Source organism: Apteryx mantelli, chromosome 2 (assembly GCF_036417845.1).
Source record: "Apteryx mantelli isolate bAptMan1 chromosome 2, bAptMan1.hap1, whole genome shotgun sequence".
NCBI classification, from domain to species: Eukaryota; Metazoa; Chordata; class Aves; order Apterygiformes; family Apterygidae; genus Apteryx; species Apteryx mantelli.
Genome location: NC_089979.1, coordinates 144,567,113 through 144,592,815, shown reverse-complemented (window position 1 = coordinate 144,592,815; position 25,703 = coordinate 144,567,113). Strand labels below are relative to the sequence as shown.

Below are 25,703 nucleotides of genomic sequence, written 5' to 3'. Positions count from 1 at the left end.
TGGGAATCATACCTCAAAAGAGTTGTTCTGCAGCATTTACATTTCTGAAGCTTTCAAACCTTTCCTCAGTGAAACTTTAGGTTGCAGTTTGTCCTTGAAGTGTCCTAGAGGAAATGTTATTTCTATGTTTTTATGACTCTCCTGTTCTAGACCTCTCTTATCCCACTTACCATTCTTAATTAAATGAAGTATTGGTTTTCATGGAAATAATTGTTTTGCTCCTGATCCTCTAAAGGGTTTCATAAACAGAATTTTTGTCTGACAAAATAAGGATCTACATATGTATGTCTGTTCATAGGCTGGCTTATTTTTTCCTTGGGCAACATCTTGGAAGTTGAATAAAGATTACCTAATATTGTGTGGGAGGCAGATCATTACTCATGGGCATTACAAGAGGCAGGCATAACCTGGTTGAAGACGGAATGCTTTATTTGAGTATCAGATTATAGAGTGCATCAGAGGAACAATAGTTGCAGGAATTATATTGTTCACATTGCAAACTAAAGCTCCATGTGGAGTAACTAGAGCTTGTAATATTCTACTGCTATAGTAGGAATAATCATAATGATGTTTTATACATCATCTCATTGTTTTTAGAGTTGGTTGTATATCCGTATAATAAAAGTAATACCCAAAATGTGCTGGAAACTTTTTAAGACAAATACCCTCTTCACTGAAAAATTTACAGGGAAAAAAAAGGCAAGTATATTATGATTGGGAGCACAATAATAAAATGATGTGACAAGCCCATGTCTTGCTACAAGTTTCCTTCTTGGCTTTTTTTTTTTTTTAAACAGTTAATAGCATTATAGTTCTCTTAATCTGTTCTTCTCTTACCTCTCAACTGTATTGCCTCCTATTCCCCCACACTGAAACAGAGGCAAGGAAGGGTGCCCCCCCCCAATGCCGCCTTCATTTTAATAGGTGTCCAACTTGGCCATAGAAGTTCCTCTTAAATCTCTGTCTGTAAAGTGTCTAGTCCTGTGAGGTTCTATTTTAATAACTAGGCTGCTAGAGTAACGCTAATTTTATTTTTAATGTTTAGTTAAGAAGATGCCTTACTAATGGAAGAACAACAGAACAACAACCGAGTATCGTTTCTTCTACTACATAGAAGAAGTTTTTTAGCATCCTGATCATGAACAAATCATGTTCATTGTTGCATGATTTCGTACATGAGCCATACAAGTCATGCTGCCTGATTTGTTGAGGGTTCACTGCTCCATTCTGGAAAATAATTAAAGATTTCTCTTAAGAAAATATCTAATTCAATATATTATTACCATTTTTACTGCATGTAGATAGTCATGAGACCTCTTAGACTGTGAGAATGTCTAATTTAAAGGGTTTTGGCTTTATTTTGTGGTACAGTAAGAATTCTTTTCACAATAATCGTCTGCTAAATCAGTCTGAAATTAAATGTGGTACTAGCTTTTTTGCATAGAAGATTTTGCAAGTGGGATTAGTTGTGTGTGAGTTCTGAAGAAGGAAGTAAGCATGTGAGCACCAAGACAGCCATGCTCCAGGCGAGATGCATCGCTGCATCATTCTTCTGCTGCTAAATAGTTGTATATATGCAAACTTAGATATCTTTTAGAATGCCCAAAACAAAAATGGTGAAGTATTAGAACTGAATGTGAAGTGTTTTTGATGTATGATCACCATGGCTGACTTGTAGATTTTTTTTTTTCTCTTGGTGTTTGGAAACTTAGAAGCAAGCAAAAAAAACCCCACAGAGACCGCAGACAGATGTCATTCAAAATCTGTAAATGTTAGTACTTTGTAGACATAGTGGCTTAAAACCTTGTTCTGAAAATCCTGTAGCAGTGATTTAAGTGGAACAAGGTTCCATTCTCCACCATTAATCTGTCACTTTTATGGAATCATTCACCAGTTTGCAGAGGCCTTATTTTCTTGTCTTTCCTCATGTGGTAGGGAGTCTGACTTGATACAAGGGAGGTGGACTTAAGGTGGGTAGCTGGATTACTTTATTTTTTTCCCATGTGAGTTAACCAAGAAGAAAAAGGGTTGTTTTGCATTTAAATTTGTTAGACTGAAGCAACATGTTTCCTTTAAAAATATTTCTTATAGGAATTCAAGAACTTAATGAATATCTGAAATTAAGGTAATGGACATTCTTTTTTCTCCCCTCTGAGTTAGTATTTTGCTTCTGTTTTTAATTATTAAAGTGTTTTAGGCTTCTTGAATTTTCTTGATAAAGCACATATTTGGGGGGAGAGGGAAGGGCCATTTAATTTCTGGAAGATAGCCAAATAAATGCTCTTGATCTGAATAGAACAAATTTGTTGATGTGTAAATCCATTCCAGCCCTTTGTAGTTACTGTGTGCTCCACGGCATGCTAATTCATGTTCTTCTACTTCCCAAGAAGATGGTAGGACACAATACCTCAAGGGAACCTGTTCAAGAACCTACTCTAAGTAGGGCTAGCTCCACAGATGGTGAAAGAAATGGTTTAAGGAAGAAAAAACAGTTTAGGTGGAGCTCTGTATGAGAATGGGAACTCTTTGAACATATAAGATGCCCATAGCCATGCTAGCACTAATTGAATTCTGTACAGATAGCTTTTATGGTATGAGGAAGAGCTTTGTCCCTGCCCCCCCCCCGTCTGCAATTTGGTCTTCACCAGTTCACTCCTCCTCAGATGCTTTCCATTTCTACCTTAAGATGTGCTGGGAAAACAGATAAGCTGCTCAACATGCATTAACGCTTTATAAAGTTCTGGACTGAAGTGCCCTTCAGTGAGAATGCCCAGGTGAATGCAGCTCTCTTATCTGAAATACTGAGATAAAACAGGACAAGAAGGGCAGTCTTCAAGGGGCTAATGACCCAAATGGTAATGGCCTTTATAGGTCAAAGACAACACTTTGTATTTAACCCAGGAGCAGATCAAAAATTAGTGCAACACCTGCAGTTCTGGTGCTGGCTTTCCATGAGTGCTTGATTCAGTATTGCATCAGGTAGAGTTTTTACATGGCTTCTTGATGTACACCACTGTGCCAATTTAATTAGTAAATAACAAAGATATGGGTGACTGTAGTGAAACTGTTGTCCATTAGATAGCACAGCCTTCTGGGCAAACATAGCTGGGAGGAAGGGAGATGTTTCTCTCAAGTACTTCTCGTATTTGATCATAAGAACAATTAAAGAACCAATGATACTCCTAAATCAGGTGCTATTTGAGTTTCTTTTTAATGTTTTGTCAGCAGCTCCTTTAATCTCCATGCACACCACCATCTAACCTTCTGTTTTTCATCAGACTTGCCAGGCATTGTAATTTGCATGACATTTGTATGTTTGTCAGATCTGTCATGTGTTTCTTACAGAACTGATAAAATATCCATTTTTGAGACTTAGGGGGGAATGGCAACTAAGCCTCCAGGCAGAAGACTGTGACATGGAGAAGGGATGGAAAGTTCTCAAATGTTGCAAAACTATTGTTTAGTTGAACTGCAAAAAGTTGCCAAAGGATTTTATGGTATAGACTATGTAGATGATAAAACAGTAATACTTTCCATGCTGATATTTACAAATTGATGCTTATGAAGAATATAAGTCCAGCTATTCATGTGTAATATTGAGTCTAAATGTATCTGTGTTATTCAGGAAAAGAATCATGAGGCCAGTGGATAATAGTTTGAAGGTATCAGCTCAGTGTTCAGCAGCGGTTTAAAAAATAAATAGACCTTCAGGAATTCATAGTAATGAAATGTAGAATAAAATCAAAGCCATCATTGTGCTATTGCAGAAATCCAGCTTATGTAAATACCACATCAAATGTTAGTCATCATTTAACAAAAAAGATTCAGAAGATGACATAGAGGGACAATACAAAAATAATCAGTTAGAAGTGCAGCATAGCTTCCATTTGAGCTGAGAGTAATTAGAATATGACTACCTGTTAGAGTGTAAAGCAGAAGGTTGAGGGAGGATGAGACAGTAACTTGTAAGATCATGAGCTGAACTTATGCTGGTGAAGAGGAATAATTGTGCACCATTTCTTTAGCTGCTCTGTAGTTCCTACCTAGTGAGAAATAATCAGAGCTCTTTTTTGTTTGTTTTTAAGAGGAGGAGTAATTCAGAACAGTGCGCATGGTTGTGAAACTCTGCCACATGGAGATCAAAATGTAAATGAGTTCAAAAGTGGATTAGACAAAGATGTGAAAGAAGGTCTGGATTTAATCTTTTGAGTTTGGAAGTAAACCAATGTTGCTGGAAGGACGTACATGAGGAAGGATCATCCTCGGTATACCCTTATTCTGCAACAACTTGGTTGCTTTCAGAAACAGGCTAGATGAACTTTTTTTCTGATCTTGTATGATTATCATTATATATATTCCTCTCACATCTCTTTCAATTATGTTAATATTAAAACAAACTCAAAGCTTTTCTTTAAATTAAGGCTTTATACTCATTCTATAAAAAAAACAAAACAGTGATGGCATGTTCAGATTGCTGAAAGAACATAGCATCTCCAGAGGGAAAGCTGAGAACTGAGCCTCCATTTAACAGGACCAAAAGAAAGTTTGGGATTGATTTGTTCACCTTACTATGGTACATTATATATGAATGCATAGTCTATACTAGCTCAGTGTAACTCATTCCCTTTATTACTAGCAAGACATGAATGTTTGTTGTCTGTTACTGTCCCCGTAATAATAATGACTAAGATAGTAATAATAATGACTAAGATAGTAATAATAATGACTAAGACAGCTGTAGAGGCTGATAAGTACCATGTATATTGAATCCACTAGGGCACCTGAGGCAGCAATGGAGGCAGTAATCTGTTCTTTCACATCGTGAGTTTGTGGGTTCATTTTCTATAGATTGCTCTAACAAACATGTTTTTATACTGTAATTTTTTTCCCAATAACTTTCTGTGACAAAAAGCAGAATCTAGATATCTGTCAATGGTACTTCCCGCAGAGTGTGCCATGTCTCCTGGGTTGTTTCTTCTCCTGCCAATTGTTATCATAATTCAAAGTTGAACATTGTGAAGAGTAAGTATATGAACAGGTTATTGACCTGTTAAAGGGGAATAAGCTTGTGAGAAGCCTGGAATAATTGCTAGAATTATCTCACACCTTAAGACCAGGTCTAGGATTAAATGTCACTGTTGTGGGCTTTCAATTGTGGGATCAGTTTTTGTTACAGAATCTATCAGATGCTTTGTTATAGTAACTGTCTAGAGAAGAATGTCTTCTACTCATCTCCCCCTCCCCCTGCCATTTTCAGGTTCAGTATCTGGATGCCAAATTTGAAGAGGGTCAGAATTTAGGGAAATTGTTTTGCATGGATTCCATTGGAGATACATGCAGGTAAACCCTATGTAAACGTGCAGTCGTGTAAATATCTGAGTTCACTTCTCTGTGGCACTTCGAGGTCCCACATGAGAGAATGAAGGTAAGAATGTGACTTTCTCAGTTCCCTCTCATTGTGAATGACAGTGAAAGAAGATCTATTTCTAACTTGTTTTCTAGGTCAATGCTTTTTCAGCTTTTTTTTTTAACACAGTCCTCACTTACTCTTGTGGAGATAAGCATTCCACCTTCTTCAGTATTAAATGAGTTGTCCTTACTGAATGGAGCAGTTGTATTCACCTCAACACTCATCATTGCCTTTAGTGAGTAAATACAGGATAAACTGAATTTCAAATTAGATTAAATTTTGGGTGTCAAGACAATCCAAGGATGCATTCTCAAGCTTTCTGACATCCTACAAAGTAGTTTCTGTGTATATTTTAGAGACTACAGAAGAAGATCTCAAAAGTTTTAGTTCATTTTCTGAACTTAATTTATGAAGCCTGAGGTAGCTGACCATGTCGTATCAGATTGGAGGTGCCTTCAAAGTTTCATCTCTTAATAGTCTAGATTGGCTCAAGGCTAGCAAGTGGTAGGATGTTTATTTCCATATAGCTTCTAACCTGTCTGCAGGAAGTCTTAGCCTGTGGAACTTGAGTTCATAGACTGCATGATCTTTGTCCATGATCCTCAGTGAGTCCCTCACCTGAAAAATCCAAGTTAGATCATCTGGGTTAATGAAGCCTATAGAGGAGGGATAGAGGCAGCTGAACAGTTCTTTGGAACTGAAGTCATTCACTTGTATGTTAGTAATTTAATTCCAGTTCAAGAATTGAGTCAACAGCTATTCCCATCTAAAGATTGTTTCTCTGCAGTTCTCATAACATGGGTTCACCATTTGAATTTTTTGGCAAACTCAGCAGATATCGAAAGCTTTAGGGACTGAAATTGGTTCAAAGGATCAGCACATAAGGAAGGATATTAAAAGAGAGGCAGATTTGCGAAGTGGATACTGTAAACATGCTGCATATTCTAGATTCTTATCCTCCTCACAGATATGTGGAGATTAATTTGGCTTTATATTTTTTTAACTGCAGTAGCTTACATTTTGTGCATAGACTTTTTTTAGTTGTAAGATCTGAGATTTTTTTTTCATTACTATATAGAAAGACATCAGATGGTATGAGAAAACAAAGCCTTTCATGTGAATACTTCAAAAAGAGAAAAAGAAGGGAAGCTAAAATTCAATGCTTTCAAAAGAGTAGAATTTCAGTGTGTGACGTATTTAAACTTGAGAAAGCAATGAAGGTGATCTCGTCTTTTTGTGTTAAGTTTTAATTCATTTATAGAAAGCTTTCTTCTCCTAGCTATAATGCTATGGATGACTTTGAAATGGGATATCAGTACGTTAAGTCCCTGCATGAGATCTGCTATAAGAATAGATGTAATGCGAAAATGAAACATTTTCAGGGGTTCTTCCCTGGAGATTGTACTGGTAGGTGTTAAAAAGCTATTGTTAATTTTTTATAACTCTCCCTAAAGAAAAAAACTTTGCAAACTGTCTCTCTAGTATTCTTTCTTAACATTTATGTAATAGAAATATTACTGCCCTTTCCTGATTAAGTAGAATTTGTGTGGCAAATGTGAGAATTGTCAGCTATGTGGTTTTAGGAACTGTATGTCTAAGGAGATGGGTTAGTCTAATTAAAGCTGCTCCATTAAGCCATCTTACTAATCGTTGTCATCTTCTAGACAGAGCACATACATTTGAGTTTTGCACTGTTTCAGTTCTTTGTGGTGTTTCTGAAAAAAACATTGACCTAGGTGTGGATTGAAATGTTTTTGTCTGAAAGAGTCCAGGTTGTGGTGCTTTGTATTCGACATATTAGTTGCATTAAGATGTTAAACCAGAAAGTGAGGTTGTGTGTATGTATATGTAGGTATATCATAATTCTTATGAACTCTGATGCATTTTTTTTGGCCTGAATCTTCTTTATGTATTGCTAAGATACCTCCATTTCTATAGTGAAATGTTGCTGCCATTGACAGCATACATAACTGTATGATGCTGAAGATGACTGACTCTGCTTTCCCTTGCTGTCTTTCAGTTGGTGATGAGGAATTTAGGGAAACAAGATCGCAGATTATTTTACCTGACACTTGGTATAGGCTCCATCCTCTTTCCAGATATGTACTTTTTACAGTGTCATTTTAATATATTATAACGGCATGAATACTAGCTGAGATAGAATTGTATGTGTGTGTAATAGACTCTTTTTACAGGTATGAGAGAGGCATGGCTGGGAAAAGCAGGGTTTATCCAGTTACTGATCACACTACAGGTCTGATTTTCTTTTCTTTAAGTACTTCCGGATAATGATTGAGGCTAACAGAATTCTTGAAAATAGTACTTATATAATAGCTTTTAACAAAGAGCTAAAAAAAAAGTTATGATTGGAAAATAATGATCAGCTTCTCTAAGAGGAAATCCTAAATCAAATTAAAAGACCAAATCCAAATTGTGTAGGTACCATTGTACCAATGTGTTTTTCTTAGTCTAGATTATTTTGTTTATATGAGGTCTTTGCCAGCATAGCAAGAAATACAGCAATGGCAATAAGAAATAAACCACAAAACAAACTCACTGTAACTGTGTTATTGTTAGTATTCACAGGAAGATGTGAATTTGCTAGGAGCATTGGAGTTAGGTTTTCCTATTGCACAAAAAGAGTGTGATTGTCCAAAGTCATTGGATGAATCTTTTATGTGTAAAGAATGCTTTCACTGAGTTGAAAATCTATCTGGACTGACTTAAAGTATTTTTTTATAGATGTGTAAAACCTTTACTCAATATTCTCCCTGTTGTTGTTCCTTTTGAACTTGTACTTTAAACATTTTATGTAATGCAGAATATATTTGGAATCAATTCATCAAAACATAGAATATCTTTTTGTAGTTAAAAGTTGCAAAGATACTTGACACTAAGCATTACATTGCATTTCATTTTGGACAGTGACTTTTTAAATGAAGTTCCACCATAACAAATAATGCAGTTGGTATAGTTTAAATATTGGTATTGTGAAATAAGTTTAACAGCATGTTGCACTCAGAGTGACTTGTCACACATTCCATTGTGAAACATATTATTTACTGCTTCACTTGCCATCTTAAGCTAAAACTGATTTTCTTTGCATTCAGCACACTTTTGTCTCTGCTGTTTTTTTTGGGGGGGGTTGTTTGTTTTGTTTTGTTTTTAGGCTGTGTCTCAAGTACTCTATTTACTTTATCTTCAAAAGGAAAACAAATTGATCAGCACAGGACGGGGATCATATTCTGTGATTGCCTGTGATAGCAGGGAACTGGACTTGGAGAGGTGTTGTCCCTTCCAGTTCTGTGTTTCTAAATACAACTTGTTAAACATCTTGTTAAATCAATTATGATGAAATATTAGTAGTGGCTTATTAAATGGCTAGATGTCCAAATCACTTTCACAAGTGAATAACATCCCAACTATGAAGTGTATTTATTTCTTTCCTATAAGTTTGGTCTTCAGTTATCAAAATTAAAAGGTATGTATTGGGTAGTGGCTTTCCTTACTCATACAGTTTCTTCCATGAGGAGGAAATGGGCTCTTGTCCATATGGTACTTGTACAAATTACTGCATGTGGTTATTACTTCTTGGAAAGGAGGGAACACTTAGCCTTTTTTTCCCCTTGCTTCCTCTTTCCCCTCCTTTATCTTAGATGATTTAGCATAGACTAATGGAAATAGAACATTATTTATAAGTTATATTTGAACAGTATGTAGTATGACTACACAGAGCACAAAGTAACTACTGACATTCTTTTCACTATATAGTATTAATAATGATGGATTTCATGTTTAGTTAATTGACCGTCAGAGCTGTGACACTGTGCAATCAGCCTGTTTTAAGTATAGTAATTTGCAAATGACTGTATATCTATTATCTTGAAAAGCTCAAAAGATGCCTCTTTATATATGAGAAATTGTTCTCAAGTGCCTCAGAGCATTTTGGAGTCTGCCCAAAATGGGCATGAAAGCGGTGGCATGACTTATAGTACTGATAATGTGAAGCTTGTACTTGCAGCTGGCTTCCATGCAGAATTTTAAAACATAAACGCATAGGTATTTGACCTTTATTTTTATTTTTATTATATTGAAGCATTTTATAGTTCAATCACTCTCCTGCCGCCCCTTGGAAAACAAACCAGCCCCATGATGTAGGGGGCTCTCTGTGATCCAAACAGCGCAGCTCACTAATTCCTGTTGTAATTCTAGCCTGCCTCTGCCTGCAGTCTAGACTTCTCGAATCCCATTTGCGGTACTACGGGCAGCAGCAAAGCATGCAGTTGTCTTGCAGCCAAGCTGTGTTCAACCACAGTCAGCAAATGGGGGTGGGAGTGGGATGGGGATGGGGCTAACACAGGGGAAGGAAGGTGATAAGAAGAGTAAGGAGGAAGGGAGTTGTCAACATAATACAGATATCCTTGGTTTCACTGAAACCAGTCTTCAGACTGCTTGAGACAAATGCTGGGTCTATAACAGGCAAACGGAAGACTTTTGCCATGCCAGTGAAATCTGCTTTTCAGATCCCTTTCTTTCTACCTACTCAACGTTTATGGTAGGGAAATACAATAAATGCAGAATTATGAATGCAATAAAAATAATTCACTTTAAAATATGGGAGGTTGGCTTCTTCGAGTTAGCTCCCATTACTTCATAGATTGACTGACTTTCTCTCTGTCTCCTTGTCTTCACTCCCAGCTCCTTGCTTGCTTTGGGAACACAGTTCCCTATTTCTCTCACTTGCATTCTCAAGTTCCTTTTGCCTTCTGTGTTCCCTTTTTCTGTGTGCTGTCCACCACTCTTTCCTTAATGTGGTGTATGTCTTTTGGTACATCTTGGTCTCTGCGGGTGATCACTCACTAGCTATTTTCTTACCTGAGGGTCTGTCTGTTTTTCCTCATCCTCAGACCAATTTGAGGTAGACAGAATGAGGAAAAGAAACGTAAACATTTAAATGTATTTTTCTTGTCGTTTCAACCTGAAACCCTTTTGCATGTTTTCCTTGAGCCCCCAACATTAGAGACATCTGAGAAGAAAAGCTTTGCCTAAATAGAGGAACTTTTCTTTTTTCAGGAAAAGTGAAACCTTTATCTGCTTACAAGGAAAACTAAGCTAAGAAACTGAATAGTCTTGAGGAGTGTGCCCCTGTGACTAAGACTGGCAAATAGATGAGGGGAAAAAACAACTTCTGAAGATCTACTTCATTTTGGGACCATCTTATGGAGTTTACTGATGCCATTCAAGGTTGTGGTTTTTTGTTTTTGTTTTTGTTTTTGTTTTTTTTTGGTCACTGATGCCATTGATGCTAGATTCAGCTGTAGCCCTTGAATCAACATGTATTTAAGGATGTGTTTAAGTCCTGGTGACTGTGGTGGAGCACAAGCAAATGGCTGCAGTTCAAGCATGTCGTGCTGCCTTCAAAGCGGGATCTGCTGAAGAGTGCATTTCTGATGTTCTTGTGACTTGGGGCATTGGAGTTGCCCAGGGTGTAGGCCAGGGCTATGTTTTGCTTCCATTGCAGCACCTCATAGCCTTGCAAAAGTACTGTTATTTGGTGCTGGGTTTTTGCACTGGGTTTTGGGTGAAGCAGAAGGTATTTCTCTGTTGAGGTTGTCATTTAAGTTGAGCTATTTTTTTCTCTTCTTAGGGTTTTGCTTATACATTATATGGCCATTCCCTTCCCTAGCATAGTCTGTCCAGCGCTGCCTTTAGCCAGGCAGGTTTCTGGGAAGTTGGGAGCCGTCTAAAGCGCAAGCCAGCAGGGGTTGCTGTAGGAGTAGGAGATAGAGAAGATTTGCCACCTCCCTTTTGGAGAAGCCCTGGTTGTGGGTTTGCTTCTGCTGCTCTCTTTTCCCTTGTACTGCTCCCAACCGAGCTTGGGCTCAGTGATGGCTTCCCAGCAAAGAGCAGGTGTCTGTCCCTTTCTCGCAGCTTTGTGTATTTTGTATGTTCATAAATTGAATAACTATGTTTCATTGCTACAGTGCTAGAATTAACTTCATAATTCATATTTTGGCTCAATACGTTTTAAAATTTTTTTTATGTCTATTGTTTTTATACAGTTGGACAATGGCATTCATCGTGCTTATTTCCAGATGCCCTTAGATTATTGTTTTAGTATCATTTGTCACTCGAAAACTTACTGGTTTCCTTCAGGACTGGGATGTAATTGAATTGGGAATGATTAGTTGCATCCTTTTGAATGTTGGGTTTTTTTTTCCTTAATTCCTATGAAATCACCATTAGCTATTTTGGCTGCAGTTCTGTATTCTGTTGAGGCAGTGCTACACTGTAAATCAATATCTTTTCAAAAAGACTGCTGTAAATTGCCTAGATAGCATATGCATGGTTACTTTGGCTGCAATGCTGCTGCAGAGCCTGGATAGTCTGCCTTTCTGGGAACTCCACAGGCAAGTCCATCATATATTTAAGAAAATATATATATATCTTTTTAGAAAGAGCGTGGTATTGCTGGTGAAATTTAGACAGAGAAATGTTGTACCCTTGGTGCTCATCTGTACCTTTTATATTCCACTCCACTGGGATTATCCTGTCTTTAGGGATTTCTTTGTTTTCTGCTTTAGATTTCCCCCTTTCTTAGCTGTAGTACAGCCGTACCATTTCAGCTTGCTAGTGCAGAAAGATGTTGTGAATTCAGTTGCTGAATGAGCCCGGCCTGACTGCAAACACTATTGCTAGAGACATGTCAAACAGTTGCAGGTGAATCTAACCTGATCAAGGCAACAGCAAAACGGTAAGATGGGGCTTTTTTAAATGTCTGAGATTAATTAAGTGCTGGGGTTTCCTGTTTAAACCTGAACCGTAGTTATCACATGCTTCCAACTTGAGCAGGATTCATTCTGTGCACATCAGGGTGGGTTTTCTCTGGAATGCTTAAAATCCAGGCAGATGAAGGTGGTGGTTAGCTGGGAATGCCACATGAGACTTCGCGGCTTCCAGTCTTGCGAGACTGCCCGAAAACACTGCCTTCGGTGTGTAAATATCAGTGAAAAGGTAGGGGAAGGCTTAAAAGAAATGTTTTTTCTGGTTACAGCGTTGTATTTCTTTCTCGAGCAGCCTTATTTTTTATTGTATGAAGAGGGTACTATGAGCAATTTTTCCGATATATGCTTGGCTGAATGCCCTCTGGGATGAGTGAGTGAAGGACATGATCAGCCACTTTTTCATCTCTGCTAACAAGTCTGTGCATCTTGCTAGATCTGAATAAATATCTTTATCAGTTACATATTCTCTTGCTGTAGGAAGATAAAATTAAAATGATCCTTTATGAAATACATGTTCTGTGATGGAGGTCAGAATATTTTCTTTATTAACCTCTGTGATTATTTTATTTCTCTTACATGTTGTCTTTATTTTAAAAAAAATTAGTGAGGTAATCATTTCAAGTTGTCATTCTTGAATGCTTGTACAGAAGTGTGTTGGTAGCATTTTAGATCTTAGTGGAATATTTCAACATATATGAAAGCTTAGCGCAGCAGCATGTTCATGAAAAGAGAGCAAGAAAAAAGCAGCAGTTACAGTTGTACAAGATAGATTAAAATATGACTATTGTATGAAATAATGTGAAATATTTTTGATGGTCTAACTGACAGTGCATTTTGGTTGTATGTCAAGTCATAGATTCATCTCAACATAAATCTAGTAGAATTGAAGAAAAAAAAATCTATTTCAGCATATGTTCTAGCATTTAAAGGAAACCAGCTGTGGTAGTAATTGTAATGAAATATGGTTTTTGCTATTACTAGATAAGGGTAAAAGCAGAGGTTTTTAACTGTAGGAGAGCATGTTTATATTTTATGCAATATATGAATTATAATCCAAGAAGAAATTAGTTGTATATCAATGGGGGATCAAGCAATTAGGTTGACAGCAATTTATATTTGTTTTTTTCTGCACTTGCCAGCTGAGTTTTTTTCTTAGTCATTGAATACCATTAAAGGGGGAAAATTCAGTCCTATCTCAACTATTTTCTGAAAATTTTATTATTATTTTATTGGAGCTACTTATTTTTAAAAAATGTATATTCTTTTCTAATTGCATGACACTGTACTGCAATGTAAGTTACATGAAGTAGGCTGCTTCATACTGTATACAAACGTAATTTGTATAGTTTTGTCTCAGAAAGTGGAGTTTCTTTTTTCTTTTCTTTTTTTTTTTTTTAATCAAGGATAGCCTCAACTGTTTCTATTACAATACTTACTTCAGCTGCAAGCTGTTTTTAGTGGAGGATTTCCTTTGCTTATACTGTTGTACCTATTCTTAATACATTGCAAACCTTCAATACATTTGTCATTGTTTAAAACACAGAAGTAATCCAACCATTTGTGTTTGCTTTTGCTTTGTATGAGGAATGAAAGTCCAGAAACAAGTACACACATGAGACTTTTAAAGCAAATTTTAAAGTAGTGTATTTCCTGGTGATATTTTTTCATTTACATATATATGTGAGAGTTGTCACTTCTGCCAGCTTTCTTAGTGTTTTTTCTCCCCAAGTGTAAAACAACCAGCTTGTTCATTGTGTTATTACTGTATTCAGTGTCTTCCCATTTTATTTGTTTAAGAAATCAATAACGCTTTGGAACTTTTTCTAGGGATAAAATTTAATATTATTTCTTATGCTATAGATAATTAAACACAGATTCCAAATTAATTAGGGAAAATTAAATATAACGTGGAAAACTTGGCCAAAAGTTAAGAACGCAGTTGGGAAATGTAAGAAATATGTTGTTTAATAGGCAGTTAGTTAGCTGAATCCTCTATAAAGATTATGATCTTCAATATGTAGATCAGTTTTGTAATGAGGCTGGCTTTTGTCACAGAAGGGGATAAGAATTTACCCTAGGAATGAATGTTTGTGAGATTCTCCTTGATGTCTCTGATTCCGGATAGGAAGAACTTCAAAAAGTTAGAGCTGAGAAAACTTAAAATAGTTAAAGTTGTATCTTGCTGCACAGGAGGTTAGCCAGCCTTTGGGAGGCTTAAAAGTCATAAAAAGAGTTAGTTAGATGACCATTCTTTCCATCTGTTTGTCTGGGTAAATCTTAAAACAAAATGAAACAAACCCACTAGGTTTTAATGCTTGTTTTTTTTCTAGAGCTGTAAGCTTGGATGGGCTATTTAAAAAGTTGACCTGCCAGTTACTTCCCACACAAATAGGTATTTTCTCTCTGGCAGGCAGTTCTTGTTTCTCTGAGAGACCCTGTAGACTAGAAAATTGATAGTACTATTAAAAGGATTTGTGATTACACTGCAGCAGAAATATCCGTAGTCAATCACAACTTGTAGTTGGCTTGGACATTGCCAGAATGAGTCACAAAGCTCCAGCGGGAATCCAGCTGTCGTTAGGTAAGAGATTATTTTGTTCTTTAAGGAAAGCCGTTGCACGGTGCCAGCTAGCACTGCGCTTTTTGCATGGCGTAGCTTCTGCTGCGCTGTCATGGGTTGACCTGGGTGGTCAGGAGGAATTTGCTGGGGAGAGACCTTAGGAGAATGGTGACCCCGGTCAGGTGAGGCTGCCGGACACTAGCGTAGTGTCAGCTCTAGTATGATGTGGGAGCTGGGGTGCCCCCTTAAAGAAGGCAGGAGCTGCAAAGTGATCCGACTGTTGGGCTTATTGCCGCTTGAGGAAGTCTTTGCAAGGCAAGAATACTTAGCCGTCAGGCAGACCTACGTCTGCTTTGTGAATTTGGTTTGATATTACTAGCATTAGAATTTCCACCAAGTACATCTCCTCCTAAATGTTTCAGGTACTCTTACAATGATAATTATGTCTTACAAAACATACTGAAATGAAGGAGAGTATTCTAGCAAATATAAATTGAAACAATGGAAACACTGTGATACCGGTGCTCCAAAGACTATTTCTGAACTAAAAGAAAACTTAGTTGCTGTTCTTAAATCGAGAAGCAAAGGTTAAATGTTCTGTTTTGTGAGCTTGAGTTTCCTTAGGTAGGTCTAGACTGCAGCTTTCGACATCTTCAATAGGTTTTTCTTTTGATTCAGTGACAGGACGGTACATGAATGGAGAGCTGGTTGGTTAAGTAATAGATTCTTGAGGACTTTCTTTTCCCTGCTCTCACAACATTAATGTCAGAACAGCTTCTCCCTTACAGCGGCAGCTCTGTCTATCATGACATGCTTCCTTCACATACATGACTTCTGTGTTTTGGTATAGTTCAGTAAATACCTTTCTGTGATTACTTGTTTTTGAGGTTTTTATTATGTACTGTCAAAATTACTGGTCATGTGCATCTCTTTCAAGCATGGCATATTTTTCATTGACACTTTCCATGCTACTCCCTAATAAAAGCATAGGTATACTTCTGCATTTAGCGATTTAGAAAAAAACAAGTAGTGAAAAAATAATTTAACTAATGTTGCTGGTGGGTCTTGAATTCAGAGGATGGTTTTGTATTATAAGATTTTTGTATCAACAGCACAAACAGAGCATTTTGACTCTATAAAAAAAAACTGTTGGGCTTTTTCCTCTATTGCTAGTGCCCTGAAGTAGTATTGTGATCTTATTCTTTTGTTTATCGTGTTTTTGTATAGATGGATTTTCTCTGTAGTTCTTGTATCAATTCTGGATTGGCCTATAGAGGATGCAGAAGCAGGCGTTTTTACTTCTTAGTTGGTTTTCTCCGTGATGGTGCACTAGTTAGAAACGATGTGAAAATTATGGGGTTTTTTTGTTTGTCTTGCAAAGATTTAGAATTTATGAATCGAATTTGGCTAACTTCATGCTACGGTAGAACTTGCTGTCTTATCCTAGTGGCTATGAGATCCACTGCAGCTTCTGACTGAAAAAAAATTGTGATAAAGTTAAGCTAGGTTTTATAGAAATATCCAGTAACCTAAGCTAGTAACAAATATCAGATCAGGAAGCTTTTGAACCATTCTGTATCATTCTGTCCTAGAAATCTGGTAGGATTTCATGTTAGTTACATTTCAATTCTGCCCTGTAGGATGTTTATAATTGTATTAAACTTTATACAACTTACCTAAAGGGGAAAGTACCAAATGTTGCCAATTGAGCAGTAAGTGAACAAAACCAGTAGAAATACGCATAATGCCTGTTTATGTATTGTGAAAGCTCAGCCTCATTTAATTAATTTCTGATACTTTTTATCCTGCTGGCTTAGTATGTTTTAATATGGGCTGTCCCAGTCTATTAAATCTTTGTGTAAAGTGCAAAGAAAAAATTATGGCTTGTCCAGACTTGCTTGTAATTTTTTTTCTTTAATGAACAAGTATGTTCTGTTGATGAATGCTGGGTATGGAAATGTCATTTTAATGTTATAAATAAGACATGTCTTGGAAAGTTCTACAGCTTAATGCTGGGGCAGGGGGATGGCAGGTCTTGCTGCTGCCTGGGGAAGCAGTTGAACCATCACTCAGAACTTTCAAGTTGGTGAGGAATTCCTTGTATTTGGCAAAGTAGTTCAGATACCCAGCAGATTATAATTACAAAATGCAATTATACTGCTGGTAGGGGCATAGCCTTGCAGGAAAAGGCATACAAAATATCTGCAGTCAGTCTCAGTTTTGTGAAATATTTTCATCAGAAACTTAATGTAGTGAAAGGATGGAGGACTCAGACTTCTTACTGATGTTTTAACTTTAGACATGTTTTTTGATCAGTTTGGTTCTTGGAACTGCTTGCTTGTTGAAAGTAGGAACTCATTCAAAATGAACTCACAGCTTTGAAGGCCCAGATTGCCACCAGCTCCAGAAGGCTCACTTGTTTTGTAGTGTTGCAGATTTTTCCTTAGAACTGATTTGAACAAAGTCATAAATCTACTGCAGGACATGTTTTCCCATGAACACATCAAAGTTGCAGCAGTGATAGTAACTTTTCTGTTGAAATACCTAGTTTTTTGAAGACTGAACATTATCTCTATGCCATTCAGAGAATTCGTCTTACAAAATTACAGTTGTCCTTGCTAATGGTGAGCTTTTCTCACTGTCATTTTGAAACTCTCCCTTTTAAGTTTGATACATCTTTACCATAAAAGATAAGCTATAGCGTTCCTTTTATTTTGAATAACTACAATTTTTATTGCAGCCCCCGACAGAATCCATAGTTATGGGACACAGTAAGTTTGCAGGGATTTCTGCCATTTTCCAGTGTAGCATATTATATACTGAGAGGCCAGTTTTATTGTTTTTTTACACCTTTTTGCTTTGAAACTCATGTGCTACTGCAAGTTTGACAAATCTGCAAAAAATCTGCTGGAAAATTCCTTTAAGGCTTTTCATTCAACCTTTGTAGAATTCTGTATCCAAGTAATTTAACTGAAGAAAAAAACAAGATAAAAAAAACAAAAGGTGTATATGAGATCCAAATACAGATGAGGACTCTCTTCATTTAATTGTTTGTGAAGCTGGACTTGTCATCCTCATTTGAGCTCAGACTTTCATAAAAGGAAAACATTGGCAGAAGGGTTGCGGATGGTTGTTACTGAGATTTCTAGGAGACTAAGTTGGAATACAGGTTACTCAGATCTCTGAAGAGTACTCAGACTGGGCAATAATGACAAAGTTTTCACTCTTTTTCTGTCTTTACCTTTACACTGTGCTGATTTGATCAAGAATACCTTGTCAAATTCAGTTGCTCAGAAGCTAATATGTCAGGGACCAGATCTGGAATGGCTCGGAGAGCTTATCTTCTCTTGTGATACTCTTCTGCCTTGGAAGCTGCATTTCTCAAGCTGTAAGGTTGCTGACCTCAGGGATGAAGCATGTAGGAGCAGGAGAGATTTCTTTCTTGGAGCCAGAATGCAGCTTTGAAATGCACTAGTTGAATGAAATAACTCATTACCTAGTTCTTCCTCTAGCTTTAGGTGAAGATAGTAAGTAAATAAAAAATTTTTATAAAGGAATTGGTCTGAATGAAGAAAGAAGAACCAAACTGATTTGCCATTCTAGTCTTGACTTATTTTTTGGGAGGCACTTTTTTAGGGTCTGGTGAAAATACGTGAGACTCCCATTGATTTGTAGTGGACTATATAGCATACTGCCTTAGTGCAATGAAGTTTGCTGTCACAGCTAACAAAAACTGGTTGGAAAACCATTACATCTGCAAATACATATATTTTGCAAAGATTATTGTGTAATGTAACATGTCCCCTCCCTCTTTTATAAGAAAAACTGCTCTTCATCTTATATATGTAGAGTGGTCTTGGGTTCTTAAACCATCTTGGTCTGATTTCTCAGTCTGAAATGAGCTCTCTGATTAATTACTAATTATAAATTACGTTCATGTCTCATTGTATCTCATTATACTTCAGACTCACCAGATAGAAGAATTTAATTGAGTATTTGGGCTTTACTCTTACACTATCAGTTGGCATTACATAACCAATTCTGACCAAAGCAGTAGTTTTTGTTATGGTCCCTGCTTGTAGAAGAAGAATTCTGGTTTCTGTTTTGGTATGTGAGCACTTGATGGTGGCTATAGCAGAATCAAGAAGCTTGCTAGGATAGGCAAAGGAGCCTAAAGGAACTAGGTAAAACCAAGTTTTCAAGTCATTGAGTTGTTTACCATATATTTCCCTAAAAATCTTACTGACACAGCCTCAGAATTTATCAGAAATATACATTTTGCTGTTATTTCTCTCAAGATTTCTCACATTAGGATGTGGTAGTGGAAAGACTTACTTCATTTTTGGATGTATCTTCGATTACTTCATGCTCAGAGGGGAGTGTTGGAGGACAGAATAAAAATACAAACCTGTAAGCTCAGAAAGACTTAATATAAGGTTAATACAAAGCTACTAATAGTGCATTTATGTGAGGAAAACTGTATAAACTTGCATTGGCACATGTAGCCATCTGTTGGAGCAGGAGGTTGATATGGGAAAGGGGTTGAAAATATTTTTTAATCCTTATTTTTAAATGCTGTTCATATGGTTACAGAGGAGGATAGACAACAGATACAAATGGGTAACTAAGTAAAAGAATTCAGAAACCACCTGTCACAATTTCATGGGAGACTGTTTATACGCAGACACTTTTCTCCACTGTCCTGCTGGTTGCCGAGGAGTCTTTGACTGATGTTGGTCGCTGGAAGATGACCCACACTGATACCTCTGTTAATCCGGTCCTATGTCAGCCTGTTTGGTTAAATGGAGGAACGACCCTCCTGCTTTTGGATACCATAAATCTTATACTAGGTTAATGGAAGCAGCAGCCCAATTCTAAGACTAAAAGCTTGAATGCCGTATGATATGCTAGTTACTTTGTAATAAAGCTGAACATCAGGCAGGTAAAAGGAAGAATTCATTTGCCAATCTTTAATAATACTGTTATAAGATTTTGCAGTACAGCAATAGAGCAAAACTCCCCTTTAGATCAGCTCCATTAAGTTTCTGTCTCTTTTTATGCATGTTGCAGGCTGTCAGGATTTGTGCATGACCTTTAGCTGGGACCCTGTCCTTAAGTGACTCCTCCTGAGTACTGTTGTCATGGAACAGGATTTTGCTTTGGAGACATACAAGAGTTTTTATACACCTCAAGTCTAATCTGGATTCTCTTCAGAGTCATACCTTTTCTCCTATGAGGAGAACATCAATTTAATGGACTGAAAACTCACTCTTCTGAAATTAAGTGGTCATATCAACAGAAAGAATATTAATTTTAGAAATGCTCAGCTTCACCTTGCCACATCCAAGGGACATAGCGTCATGTGCAGTAATTCCTGACTCCCAGGATTGTGCTTGATCCACTAATCATGCTAATTTTTAGGTACTAATTTAGCAGAATGTGTTATGTTGCAGGTTTGGGGGAGTTTGGGAAGAAATTGTATAAGTGCTCTCTATAAAAAGTTGCAGTATAATACCTAAGTTTCCCTTGATTCAGGTGTTGAAACTTCTTTCAGATTTGTAGGCTTGGGCTTCCTACTTCAGGTCTGATCAGTTGGCCTTTATATGCAAGTGACTTGTTTCTCACTTGGCAATTCAGCACAGACATTTAATCTGCTCACCGAGTTCAGTGTTTCAGACAAACACAGAGAATTAATGTCAGAACTTCCAGTTCAAAAATGCTTTCATCTGGCACTTCTGTGACCTTTTCATATTTGCATTCTTCCATATGACAAGGACAGTTGGCTTAACATCAGCTTTAACTTCAAAAATAAAATGGCCATTTTTGGAATAAGCCTTTGATATGAGCTGTGAGAGATTCATGAGAATAAGTTTGTGTTAAGTACAGCAAGTATAATATGGTATTATTGGTTTCCCCTTTCAGTCTTAAGTCTGCTTTCAGTTGTATTTGCTAATTCATAGCAATCTTGGTATCCAAATAAAGTTAAACAAATAATACCTGAGTCTGCTCATTACAGTTCTAGGATACAGCTGAGCCTGTTACCCACAGAGGTTACCACACAAATTAAAATAGGCTCTCAGGATGGGAAAAGAAATGTTTATTCCAGTATTGTTTATTTCCTCAAGTCTTCCTCCCTTGTGTGATAGTTATTCTATTTCTTGTCCTTTTGTGTTTTTTTTTTCTTTAATTTTCTATTTCATTCAAGTTCTCCTGCTGCTCTTTTTAGCTGTGCCCATCAAATGTTCAAACCAAATACCTGGTACATCAGATTACAGGGAAAGGTGAGTGCTGAAGGACATCATTTGACTTTGAGCCTGACTAGGTTGGTAGTTCCAGTAGGAAATATGACCCTGTTGATGTCTTCTAGCACTACATGCTCTCCTACACCTTTCACAATTTTATTTGTTTCCTTATCTCATCACTCATCCTTCCTTGATCTTTCCCCCTACTTTCCCAACAGATAAACTCTCTTCTCAATCTCTTCTCATGTTAGGGTTTCTCCTTGTGGGTGCAGCAGTCTTCTGCGGCAGCTGCTGCTGACCCTTTCTTCTCAATGGAGCTAGCAACTGCTGTCAGCTGCCTGGAGGAGTTGCTAACAGCACCTGTGGTTATAGTGAGAAAGATCTGTCCTAATGCTTTGTGCTGCAAAGAGAATAATTGTGAAGATTGCCAGTTCCATTTTTATTTTGAACAAAACTGCTTATAATACTCCCAAACATTCCCAGATCATGTTTTATCAGTAGCAAATGTCAAATTTCAGGGCTGCTGGAATCTGCAGATGACTTCTGTAGTTCTCATTTTCCATGGTACCAAAGAACACTAGAAAATAAAATACTAACAAAAGGTAGTGAAAACTCATATCCAGATAGGAATTTTTTTCAGTGAAAATTAATGCTGGCCTTGTGCTCTCCAGCAATTCAGCTATTCAGCAGTTTGGTTAGCAGTCATTTGACTATTTATGTTTCTTTTCTTTTTTTTTTTCTTTCCTTTTTTTTTTTTAAACCCATCTGTCAGCTAAATGCAAGTACTAAGTCTTGTTTTCTGTAATAATGAGATTGTTGTGCTATCTTCCAGAGGGATTTGGCTCTACAAATTATAATCTGTCTTTATAACATTTCACTTAAAAAGCCCTACTGCTTTACAAAATTAATTAGTGCTCCCACTTTTTTCTTGTGGTAAGGGCAGGAACATTATTCTCATTTTTATCAACAGAAGAATGGAATTGTAGAGAGGTTAAGTGACTTCCTTGCCTCAAGACATTCAGTAATTTTTTTTTTTCCTCTTGGGAGTTAGAGTTTGGATTTTCCTATACTGGGTCCTTTCATGCTTCTCCTGGTACAGAACAGATGGGAGAATTCAGATGTTTTGTTTTGATTTATCGGTAAGAAGTTTGGATGTTTGCTCTGGTATTTACCCAACTGATCACTTTTTCCATGATGTACACAGTGGGAATGACTAATAAAGAATAGAGGCACCAAAATGTGGATGATGATTTTGTGGTGATTTACATAAGTCCTTTTGTATTGGACAACTAAGGTGAAAATGTTTCAGCTTTGTAGGATGTTATATCTAGGAGTTGAAAAACATGTTTAATGAGTCTTTCGAAAAGATGTCATGAGCTTTAGAGTAGTATGTCTTTACATGTCACAAACATTGATTGCTTTTGTTTCTCCTGTGTGGTAGGATGTCTGGTCTGGCCTGCCAAAGTTTAAGACATGATTGTTCTTTGTTATTGAGGAAATCTTTATTCATATGAATAAATTCCACTGATATGGGACAACATGTCTTTTATTAAGTACCCTAACAGGTAATTAATTTAAGGGGCATTCATGACTGTTGTTAAATTTATGAACCATAAGGACTATAAATTACTTGCATCTTTTAAGTGATCACTTTCATTCTGTACATTCTAGAGTTATGACTTTTGTTTAAGTAGTAAATTAATTAATCCAGCAATCTTTGACTTTAAGAATCCTGTTAGGGAACTCTTAATTTTGCCCACAATGATGAACAGAAAAAAATCTTGGGTTGAAACCGTATCATGGTAACTAAATCTGATAAACAATTTTTTTTTTTCTTACATTAATCCCAGATGAAAATTAAGGAATGCTGTTTGAGGTGGCATAAGGTGTATCAGACACATCTGTCTTTAAAAATGATTCCATAAATGGTTATACTGATTTTTAATGGGGCATACTGTGAACTTTGAGCATGGAGCAAAAATACACTTGTGAGTTCAGGCTCTTGTGATCATCTATAGAACTTCAGCAGTGATTTATTTGGGGAAAAAAGTTGCCTGTTTGCAGACATTATGGTCTTGAGATATGATAAATACTGTAAGGTGGAGGTGAGACTCCAGGAAATTGTAGCGTGGTGAGCCTTACTGCTGTAATGGTGACTAAGCCTGTTTGTCCTAAAGCAGCTTCGGATCTCCTCAAACTGATTGTGGGACTGAGTAGGATGAGAGGCAAAAAGGCTGTGCCAGCTGTTACCCTGTGTGCTCTGCGTTGTCTTCTCATTCTGAGCAGCAAGTAAGAAAGTGGAAGAGTGTAATCTATGCCGTGTGTTTTTGTGGTTCTAAAATTGGGAATTCTAAAGTGTCTTTTTTTTGTTGCTTTTCTAGGTGTATGGTAATAGTTCTTTTTACTTTAAAAATAAATAAACAAAACCACACAGAGAAATCATAAAGAACACTTTAAAACCAGAGAGCACTAACTTTTGTGAGGCTGCTTTTTTATTTTCCTTTACATTGCCAGAGACTGTGACATCTTAAGTAACACTGGAACTGACATGAATGTTTTGATTTGGTATATAAATCTTCCTTTCTCTATTACTGTCGAAAGTAGAGAAGAGCACTTCATGCAAAGGTGGGTCTTTGCTGTAGGTTTTAAGTGTCAAATATGACTTCTGTCTCATCATGTCTCTTTTTGTCTTACCTTTTTAACTAAGACTGGGTAAATAATTGTGGAAAAATTTAAAAAGCAGGTATATTTCAGTCATCCGGGCATGCAGAAAGAATGAGATATCAGGGGTGGTTCTGATGGTTCTGGTGACTGCTTGGAATATTGTCGTACTGCTTGGCAGCGGAAGCAAAGCCACAAGGGGAAATACAGCTCTGTACTTTACATTAGGGACCCTTACATAAGAAATGTAATTGATGGGATGTTCTTAGAGAATTATATCTGTTTGACCACACCTAGGTTGACAGGTATTCTTTTCCCAAAGCTGAGTTCCAGGACACTCAACTGTTAGTACTGCTACCTTACTGGAACATTCATTTCTATTTTCAAATTAATTCTTTTCCCACAATCATTTGAGTCCTTGGATAATTTGAGTGCTGTTTTGGAAGGGGTAGGAAAGACACTTTTCCAAACACTAATATCAGACATGAGAAACTAGTTTCTGTAGGCCTGCGCTATTTTCTGTGGAGAAGAACAAGACTCCTTCCAAAGGGAGATACTCAGCACTGGACTCGAGTTTAGATCTTCTAGTATCTTGGTCTTGGAACTGAAGCAGAGACTTGGGGGATTAATCTCCTATATGTACAATTTGTTTGTGTGAATAACTTACAGATAACTACCTTTCTTTTGTTTTACCTTTCTTTTTTTTTTTTTTTTTCCCATGCAGGAGGTGTCATTTTTTTGATATTAAGTCTGCTTGTGCAGCAGTTCTTGCTTACTGCAGTTTTTCATCATTTTTCTCTGAAGTACTATTGCTGTGATTCCTGCCAGGCTGGAATTTAAGTGATAGGAAGTGGTTGTAGCTTCTTTTCCATTTAATGTCTCGAGCGGTTTGACATACCCAAGGTGAGAGGCAGTGAATCAGACAGTGACTTTCTTGAGCCTTTACTGTTTTATGCATTGTTGAGAAGGAAAGTAATGTCTACTCAAACAATCCTTGTATGACAGAGGTTTTTGGCATATTGCCTGTTACACTTGTAATAATCTATAGCTATTAAAGGTATTAAGTTGATTGGCCTTTTGTTTATCCAATTTCCTCTAAAAAAGAGAGAAGGCATAATCCAAGAAAGGATTCCTCTGTTCCCCAAAGTTATTAGATCTGCTGGCAGAAATATCTGTTCTGAAAGATAAACAAAGAAAAAATGCCTCTGTTCCCCAAAGTTATTAGATCTGCTGGCAGAAATATCTGTTCTGAAAGTGATAACAGTGACTTCATTGCATCTATTTTAAAAGCCAAGTAGTTTTCTGAAATAGCTTATACCACTGAGAGTGAATTGCATAGCACTGCTGAAACTTTTGCTTTGAATGTAGTTTTGGCAGGTGGGGTGGAGTGGGCAATACCAAATCATGGTAGATACTCCTAAAAGGGAAAAAAATCACTTAATATTGACATACTTAATGTTTTCTTGTATGATGATTTAAACTGAAGAAACAGTTATTCAGTTAGTAATTAAAACTGCTTAAAGGCTTATGCTGTTTGCTAGATGGTCATTTTCATGGCTATGAACGTGTGTCTGTTGTGACAAATACCGTGCTTTATTTGGAAAACGGTCCTTAATCTCTCATGCGAAAAGAAAACTGCAAATAAGAAGCTGTGAGGCTTGGGAGACTTCTTCTGACTACCAGCAAGGAACTACCAGACGATAGACAGTGGTCTACACTTCTAAGAGCATCTGATGTTAAGTATCTGTATATACCATTTAAGAATCCCTTTCTTATGCAGTAAAGGGAAAAATGATACTTTAAAGACTGAATTAGTGTAATACAAAAATTCAAACCTGTGCTGTTCCTAAATGTAATCTGGTCATCCCAGTTGAATCTAAGATCATTTTTATGGGCAAGATCTCCAAACTACCTTATGCGTCAGTCTTGTTCAGTACACTGTGGCTTAGTTGCATAAGAAGTTACTGTAAAATCAGTTCTAACACTAGGTAAAGCATGCGAATGGCAGGTTTGTGCACCCTTTGCCCAACGGCAGTAGAAGCAAG

At 36.9% G+C, this 25,703-nt stretch overlaps 1 protein-coding gene across 8 annotated transcripts in view; it reads left to right on the top strand.

The window, feature by feature from the left end:
- The window catches only part of CDK14 (cyclin dependent kinase 14), a 338,379-nt gene that overhangs the window by 50,183 nt on the left and 262,493 nt on the right, over positions 1–25,703 (top strand). The window contains exon 1 of one of the 8 annotated variants that reach the window (XM_013941578.2): positions 9,866–9,965. The exons of 4 other annotated variants lie outside the window; for them this stretch is intronic. In XM_013941578.2, coding sequence (XP_013797032.1) covers positions 9,963–9,965 — 3 coding nt within the window. In that variant the 5' untranslated portion in view covers positions 9,866–9,962. Of the gene's footprint in view, positions 1–9,865; positions 9,966–10,517; positions 10,655–12,058; positions 12,165–24,541; positions 24,562–25,703 lie in introns of those variants that run through there. 3 more of the 8 variants (XM_013941575.2, XM_013941580.2, XM_013941581.2) reach the window with 3 other exon arrangements.